General features: G+C 45.1%; 1 protein-coding gene across 1 annotated transcript; it reads right to left on the bottom strand.

Annotated features, from left to right (window-relative positions):
- Nucleotides 1-4790: 4790 nt before the first annotated feature.
- On the bottom strand, nt 4791-6839 carry NKX2-4 (NK2 homeobox 4). The gene is made up of 2 exons (XM_012739217.3): nt 6268-6839; nt 4791-5962 (listed from the first exon to the last, which is right to left on the bottom strand). The coding sequence occupies exons 1-2, from the start codon at nt 6710-6712 to the stop codon at nt 5343-5345; spliced, it is 1065 nt and encodes a 354-aa protein (XP_012594671.2). The 5' UTR covers nt 6713-6839; the 3' UTR covers nt 4791-5342.
- Nucleotides 6840-9060: the final 2221 nt, after the last annotated feature.

Consider the following 9060-nt stretch of genomic DNA (forward strand, 5'->3'; position numbering starts at 1 on the left):
CTTCTATTAAATTTCTCTGTAAGTTTATCTTCTGAAATACTAAAAATGTATAATCATCTTTATATAAAGCACTGCATATTCCAAAGGAGCCCATAAATGTCTGTGTATAGCTTCATAGTTACCCAAAACCCACACTTCTACAACCTTTATATTTTTCTCAGACCTTTTTATTTTAAGCTATCATAAGACAATCTTTAAAATCCCCGTTTTTGGCTGTGTAAAACATTGGTTTGAAGACATCTAAGCAAAAGGCCTGGTGGAAGAAAATGATGAAATTTCCTCTGCAGTCTGCAGAACAGGTGGGTGTGCCCTGAAGGCACTGCCAGCCAGCTGATCCCTCCCTTCAGGCCCTGCTCTGTACCTTCACCCTTGCTTCCTCTCCTTCCTTATTCTTCCGTCTCTTTCTAACTTTTCCCTAGTTTGAATCTTCCAGAAAAATGCCCTGTTAATTTCAACAAGTAAAATCCTTTTTAGAACTTTGTTTACAGCCTTGAATATCAACTTAATCTTCAAATTTTGATGTAAGAATAAAGTCAGTGGGCCAATTTTAAGTAGTTAATTGTACTCAATTATATTTATGCAGCACATTTTTTTCAGGGTTTCATATTAAAGATTTTTTAAAAACTTAGAACCTGGAAACAGCCTGACTATTGTGGCACTAAGGGCCTGTAACGAGCAGTTGTCGTCCCTTTAAAGATCAAATGGGGTAATGTATATTAATGTGCAAAGCCGACTACAAATTGGTATTAGATTGCCATTTAACGTTACAAAGCCAAATTGAGCGTAATAACCGATAGGTTAACTTTCATACGATGACGATGACATGAGACGTCAGGAACCGGCCCGGTGGGGCTAGGGGTCTCGCGCTCCGCTTTTTAGCAGGGCGTCCTGGAGGCGGTGCGCGCCTGGACTGAACTGCAGGGCCCAGGGGTGCGGGGCTCAGCGACTTCGCAAGCGGGGGTGGGAGGATGGGAGCGGCGGGATGGTGCGGTGGGAACAGGCGGGTTGCTTCTCAAGGTCCTAGGTCCTTGGCCCAATTTCCTTCCCAGCAAGACTGGAAAGCGCTCGGCCCTCGGTGTACGGGGGACATGTGCCCGGCGCCCAGGTCTCCCTCGCGGCGGTACCCGCGATCGCCAGCCCGGGAGCCCAGCGAGCTGGCGGCGTGCGCAGGCTGGGCGCGGGAAAGCTCCGACCTCCGACCCTCTGGGTGGCATCATTTGTCCGGTTCCTGGATGTGGCGCTGCAGTTTCTCATCTTGCCCAGTTTCGTCTCAATTCCCTGTACAAATGCAAGCACTGCACCTGTAAGAAAATATTGGAAATGTTCTTCCTTCCATGGCTACTGTTTTAAGTTCGAAGCAGACTTCTGAATGTTACCGAATTGTTAGTTATGCTTAGGAATCTAACATCTAGTCATTCTCCAAAGAGTCACTTAAAGTCCCCATTCCCAGACTGCGGAGTGACTATCTAGCTGCGTCCCGCTCGTTTGACACCTCCCGCCTAGCGCAAAAGCGTCGTGGAGCCGAGATCCCGTCATTCTATTCCTGGTGATGAACCGCTCTGCTATGTCTAACCAGGAAAAGGGTCAACAAACGAATGAAATAATAAATGGCCCATTCTCTATGGACTTTTCCCTCCACTCAGGGTAAAGTGGCTTGTTTCCCAATGCCGTATTTACGGAAGGAGGGCCAAGAGAGAGAACATACTTTAAGTGGGAATAGAGCTATTACTCACTACTGCAAAATACTTTTGCACAGCTTAAATTTGGGCAATGTTAGTGGTTAAACTTTTATTAGAAGTCATCTAAACAATTACTGAAATAAGAGATTACATAGAAATTAAAAAACATAAAAGACATTCCATTTACTTGCAGGTAAACATTCTAAAGCAAAACCAAAAAACCTCTCCCGGAAACTTTCATTACCTCTAAACTTAAAAATAATAAAAACAAAAGTGATCTTGAAATCACAAAGTTATCTCAATACTTAACTGGAGAGAGCAAATTCTTCATGAGATGTGGATGCAGTTCCCAGTCTGGGCATCTTCTTTGAAACTTCCTCAGAGGCTCACCAATTCTCACTAGCAGTAACAGGCTACTTATGTTTTATAAAATGTATCCTATGTCCCTGTCTCTCTGGGTGTGGGGATGGCAAGTAACAGCATTTCAAAAATCTGGACTCAGTTGACATACACAGTGTTAATGTTATGTTAAACAGCTGGGAATACCATTTATGCTTTGAACTTCGTCTCAAATTTATGTTGTCGTCATATGATGCATTATTTTCTCTTAGGCACAAATTCATATTTAAAAATCCAGTTGATAGGTCTTTATATAACTATGGTTCACAACTTTATTCTAAAAGTCTTTCTAAATCATCAGTATTCAATTCAGTTAACAAAGCAAGTCTATGGAAGGTGCTTGCATTTAGTGAACAGGATTGAGTCTCTGATTTGCTTTAAACTGAAAGTAAACAGATGCTAGCAGAATAGCATTTGAACACAGCATCTGTGTTGGCAGAGGTCTGATTGACTACTTGCTCTGACCATTAGGTTTTAGTTCTAAGCAAAGCCTTAAATAGAAGACAACTGGGTTACACCCCCACTCTTCCATATACAAAACACCCTTCTTGTGTCCTTCAAAATTGCACACACTCTCGCATGCACACTTTAATCTACATCCCAACACAGATTACAGAAAAGTACCTGCAATCCCTGCCGTTCCTCTTTGCAACTTTGATTCTGGGTTTTGGTTTCCATGCCTCAATTGAAAAAGATAAGTTAGATTGTTGTAAAAACCCAAAACATGTAGGAAAATGTCATATCTACAAAGTTAGCCTTTCAGAAGCTGAGGTTTGCTGTGGTCTCTGCTAAACTTTGAGGGGGCTTTGTTCCACTCAGACCCTGCGCCAATCCTCCCTCTTGGTTGTGGAGACACTTATCCTCCTCTTCAGTTAATGAGTTTCACCTAGTCTGGCCGTTTGTGTTTTTATAAAAGATCTGCAAAGCACTAATTGCAAAAGAAGAAAAAAGATCTTGTTTTTGCATTAATCAGAAGGTGGAATTATATATTAAAACATTTTCTATTTTAATGTTTTAGGAATTAAACCTTTTCATAATTTCAGGATATGTATGCATAAATTCAGTAAGTCTCTGGATGTATAATGTTAAGTCCTCTGCAGTAATTACTTCTCACTTGGGTCTTTTACTACTTATAGGAATGCTGAAAGAAAAAACATATGCCTATACCAATATTTCAGAAAATATTATATGACATTTTTTAATGGTGACATTTTTTAAAGAGAGTTCACTTCTTCACTCATAGGGATTCTTTGTACCAGAAATAAATTATTGAGCAAAAAACTATCCATGAAGATTCATTTTCTTTAAATATATTACCTGGAGCCTTTAAGCTATAAGGTATTGTTTTTGTAAGTATAGGGCTGTAAAAAAAATTATTGCAAACTATATGGACTTTTAGAACATGTTAACATGTTTTATAAAAGTAAATTTTCAGAATTCTGGTACTATTATGAGGAAATCAAATCGACACAAACAAGCATTTTGAAATTTGATACATCAGTAATAATTTTGCTAGCTTGGTTAACATTTCTAAAGTCACTTCCATTAATATACAAAAACCCAAGTTGGGAGAATTTTCTGTAGATGTGTTGTACCATTTTCACACTAATTTGTTTGCTCAAATTATTTCTTCTTATATAAAAGTTTTGAAAATTAGATCTCATTTTCCAAAAAATGTATTCACAGTCTCTTGATAAAGGGTGATTCCCTTGCTTCCGTGGTGGTCCCCCTCCCCCTCCCCCACCCTTGTGAAAGGAACTGGACTTATTTCTTTAAAATTACTATATAAAATACAGTTTAGAGAAAGTGCAAGTTTAACTTCTAAAACACTTTTCTATGGATACACTTTGCACATTTAGAAAAATGCTGTAATAATTAAATGAAAAACAATGTTTCGGCCCCAAGCTATAATTCTAAAACCTCAAATGTAGAACTGTTTCGATGATTTGTAAATCATGCTTAATCCATGTTATTTAAGTTTCATTAATTTTATAAACTCATGTTTTCTTCAGCTTTTAGTATTTTTACTCCAATACCAGTTATTTAAATCATGAGTAAACTGAGCTGTGCTATCACATCATGCCAACTAGGGTAAAAAAAAAAAACCCCACAAAACCCTATACACTTAATGAAAAAGAAAAGACCACTTGACTTTTAGAAAAAAGTACTTAAGGTTCTTTTAAGTTATATTTAAATATCCATTTGAAACATAGGAAATATAAAGTGGCATATTAAAGAGTAAATACATTATTTATACAATAAAACACCAACAAAATCAGTGCAACTATTAAGTTCTGAATATGATGAAAAAATTATATTTTAGTTATCCTTTATATCTTGATCACAATTCAACAAATCACCTCTCTTGTTGATATGCTTTGAAATATAGGTTAATTGATGTCAGCTTTAGCCTTTTACTTGCTTGTTCTAGTACTTTATCAAGGTATTGAAATTCAGACAAGAAAATACCTCAAAAAGAGTAAATACCATGTCTACAGAAGGATGGGGTGTATTTATTTTATCAGTTGATTTTGGGTGACCAGACATCATATACAAAGATGTATACAACCCTTTTTTTCTTATGGTGAGCTGCCTCTTAGGGAGGAAAATCCTCTTTTAGGGTAATATACAAACACTCGGTTGCCAAATAGTGATCAAAACATTTTGAAATCAGCATTAAATTTAAAAAGTTATATAGATCCATATCATCAGTATTTTGATTGTTCCATTGCTCTATTACCTAAATGGCAATAATTCCTCTGCAATAATGTTGCTATGTATACGATCCACCTTGAGCTACGATTTACTTTACTTTCAATCAAACGTGATTAAAATTGCACTTCGAAAATTAATCTCCCGAGATAAATTCCATTTCAAAAAGGATTCATTATGAAATGAACGAAGCTGGGCTGATTTTTACGGCTACGAACACCAACAAACTTTGCAACTTTTAAAACTCTGAGAGCGGCGGTTAAGAACTCGGTGGAAGTGAACTCCGCCAGCTTTTCGCGTAGTTTGAGAACTTGTGGAAGGAGAAAACCACCACTTCAAAGCCTCCTGGTGTGACGTGACATTAGTCGGTCCCAGGGCTGTCGCCGTCCCCCACCCCCAGCGAAGACGCTCGGAGTCTGCCCCTCTCCGAGACCCGCTCGTTTTCCATCTCCGCACACAACACGCGTCCGCTTCCGCACGCACCCCTCATCCGCCTTGGCGTCCCGCAGACCCTCCGGCCAGGTGGGGGCCCGCCCCGGGGCGCCCGCGCCGTCACCACGTCCTGCCATAGAGCAGGTTCGCGCCCAGCACGCCGCCGCCGTAGTCCCCGGCGGACGCGTCCAGGCCCGCCAGGCCGCCCCCCGGGCCGTGCAGCGCGGGCGGGCTGGGGGACAGCTCCTCGAGCTCAGGCGCCGGCGTCGGGGCCGGCGGCTGCGGGCCGGCCTGGCCGGGCGTCGGCGTGCTGGCGCCGTTCTGGCACGGCTTGCCGTCCTTGACCAGCACCGGCACGGCCACGCGGCGCGGCGACGCGGGCGGCGGCGGCGGGCCCAGGCCGCCCTCCTGCTGCAGCTGCTGCGCCGCCTTGTCCTTCGCCTGCCGCTTCATCTTGTAGCGGTGGTTCTGGAACCAGATCTTGACCTGCGTGGGCGTCAGGTGGATCATGCTGGCCAGGTGCTCGCGCTCCGGCGCCGACAGGTACTTCTGCTGCTTGAAGCGCCGCTCCAGCTCGTAGACCTGCGCCTGCGAGAAGAGCACGCGGCGCTTCCTTCGCGGCGCCGCCGCCGCCGCCGCCGCGTGCAGCGGCGCCAGCGACTTGGCGGCGTCCGCGATGCCCGTCAGCGAGCCCATGCCGGCCACGTTCACGCCCGTCGACGGCCCCATGAACCTGGAGACTGGGGAGGGGCCCGGGGGAGGCTGGTGAGCTCTGGGCCCGCCCGCCGTCCCTCTTCACGCCACGCGGCCGCGACGCCGCCCGGGCCGGGCTGCATCCCAGGGCGCCCCGCGCCCCCTGGCCCAGCACCCCCCGCGCCCTCGCGGAGCCCCAGGCCCCCGGCGCGCGCGGCCCCAGCCGGGTCCCAGGCCCCTGGCGCGCGAGGGCCCGGAGACTCCCCCAGCCCGCCCGCTCCCGGGCTGTGGCGGGAAGCGCCCGCCCGCGCCGCCCGCCCGCCCTCCGCCCCGCGCGGCCGGCCCCGCTCACTTGACGAGTAGCGCGGGTCCGCGTTGGCGCCGTACCAGCCGGCGGCCGCGCCGCCCCGCATGCCGTCCGTGTAGGCGGGCAGCTCGCCCACGTTGCCCAGGCCGCCGTTGCAGTAGCCGCCCATGGCGCCGTGCGGGAACTGCGAGACGCCGGGCGGCATGTGGTAGGTGGCGGCCGCCGCCGCCGCCGCCGCTGCCGCCGCCGCCGCCGCCGCGTTGTGGCCCGCCATGGCGTGAGGCGGCTGCACGCCCGCCACGGACGCCGCCTGCGCTGAGGGGCCCGGCGGCGGCGCGCGGTAGGCGGCGGCGGCCGCGGCCCCCAGGGACGCCCCCAGGCCGGGCGGCGCGCCGTCCATGGCGCCGCCGAACTTCTTGTAGGTCTCCTCGATGGGGCTCAGGATGTCGGACACGGAGAAGGGCGTCGTGTGCTTTGGGCTCAACGACATGGCTCGGCGGGCGGCCAGGTAGGGGGGCCCGGGGCGGGCGCGGGCGGGACTCGGCGGCCACTGGTCGCCGCCACCTCGGCCGCGGCGGCAGCGCCTGTGACGAGTAGCCGGCGGCTCGGCGAGCCCCCGAGCTGCGGGATCGGGGTTATTTTAGTCCGGCGCCAGGTTTACGACAGACTCGGGGGGCGGAGCAACATCCCAAACGAGCAAACAATGATCATTGACATCTTTTTCTCTCGCCCCCTCTCCCTATAGTGGAGGCAAAAAGGTAGAAGGGGCAGTTGGGTGTTTCATGAAAAGATCACCCCCCTTTGCTTTCTCCATCCTTCGCGCCTTTATCCGCGGCAGTTGCCCCAGCCCTCGAACACCAGAAATAGAAACTCAGAGGCTGGCGTCGAGGCTAGACGTGAAGGACTCCCTGCTTGTCCCCATCCAGACCCCAGTTTTCCTAAAGTGACTTCCTAGCAGAGTGCGGTATAATGGGGGAGGGGATCGTGCTGCTAAGTTTTGGAGGGGGTAGTTTGCAAGGCACGCCTTGTCCTCTCCAGCTACCAGCCCCTCACTCGCTCCATCATCTAAAGTGTTAAAAAAAAAAAAAAAAGGCTCTTGGGTCCCACCATAAGAGCACATAAAGAGAAGAGGTACAATGACCGTCCTCTGCCATTGTAGGGCTCCCTAATTTATGCATCTTTAGACCCTTAAGCATCACTTTGTGGGCAACCAAACGGGCACTTCCAAATTAGCTCAAAGTATCCAAATCCAAAGAAGAGAGAAAACACACATACAGACACTGACAAATTCACAGATGCTAACTTGTAAGTATTCTGATTTTACTCTGCAGGGATGGAGATTGAACAAGGAAAGGGGGTACGTTTTTTATTTGCTAAAATGTTTCATGTTCAATTTGCACCTGTAAAGTTTTTTACTGCTTTCTTTCCCTTTGTTCTCATTCTTTTCCCTCTGCCCACCCCACCCCCCGTAAATATAGAAATATCTGATTTAGGATTTATTCTCCTATCACTTCCATGGTTAAAAAGAAGAGAAAGAAAAAAAATTCCTGAAATTCCAAATATTTCTACTTGTTTCTAATGGTTCTTTTCGATGTTGTTGGAAAATATAACCTGTTCAAGGAATATGAAAATGGATGCAGAAATCAGGTTAAGATGATAATTTCTCTTGAACATTACTAAACCATAGACAAATTGATTTTAAAAAACTTTGTGATCCTTTGACTTGCAAATTTACCTGCTGCATGGTAAAGAAGAACGTAGAGATTATGAACTCTCTACCAAATGCTGAACAAGACAAAGAAGAATAAGACAAAAGAAGTGTGCAAAGCATGTTTACTAAATTTTGAAAACAATCTTGCAGGAAAAAAAAATCATAGGGAAACAAAGATACAATTTTTAAGTTTTCCTAGAGACAAGCCAGAGAAAGAGAACTATGGAGATTGTTTTCTTAAGCAAGATATTATTGTGGTTCTTTTAAAATAAAAAGGAAGAAAAGGATGTATAAAAACAATTTAAGTTTAACATGACAGCACATGTCTTGAAGGCAAGAACAGTGTTACTGATTCCTTTTTCTTTTTGGTTTCAGCCCTTTGGTGGCAATGTCCTTCATGGTTTTGATCTTATTGTCTTAATCATTGTCTTGTTCATTTCAGTGTAGTTTTGCAAAGAATCTGCCCTCCCCTAGAAGGGGAGGAAAAAGCCATATGGTCACCTATGGGAAAAAAGTGACTACTAGCCCAGTGTTTAGAGTAATATACTGAAAGAACAAAATGCAAGGTTACATGAATTATTTATAGACATCAGTTATTGACTTAGCAAGATTAGTATTGCTACAATTTTAACATGATGCTACTTTTACAGGTCTTTCCTGAACTTGAAACACTTGGGCTAGGTCTTCATCCTTACCTGCACTGGAATTGCCTACTTATTTTTTATTAATTAATGGTACACAAAGAACATTTATGTATGTATTTAAGCAGTTGCCGGGATCCTTCTGAAAACTACAGTTTGGTTTTTAAGTTTTTGGTTTAGTTTAAATTGTGTTGTTTGCTTGTATTTATTAGCTTAAATAAAAAATAGTAGAAAGTCATTTCAAACTTTTCCTAGAAACAACAAGGTAAGTAAAAAACAGTTGTTATAACATCTGAGAATATAAAGGTCACTTGTGAATCATTATGTTTTATTTTTCAAATTCAAACATATTTAATAAATGCAATCATTATTATAATCTTCATGTTGATTAATTGTCCAAATTGAAAAAGTGTTTACAATTATAATTTTTCCCAGATGATTATTTTCTCTATTTTCAGGCTATACATTTTATCTCATGTAGTTTTC

This window comes from Microcebus murinus, chromosome 16, assembly GCF_040939455.1.
Source record: "Microcebus murinus isolate Inina chromosome 16, M.murinus_Inina_mat1.0, whole genome shotgun sequence".
NCBI lineage: Eukaryota > Metazoa > Chordata > Mammalia > Primates > Cheirogaleidae > Microcebus > Microcebus murinus.

Bases quoted from the DNA above. Each gene is read 5' to 3' on its own strand.
- NKX2-4 (XM_012739217.3), bottom strand. From the start codon at position 6,712: ATGTCGTTGAGCCCAAAGCACACGACGCCCTTCTCCGTGTCCGACATC. The intron at 5,963-6,267 runs GTGAGCGGGGCC...GCCCCTCCCCAG, and splicing joins GGACCCGCGCTACTCGTCAA to TCTCCAGGTTCATGGGGCCG.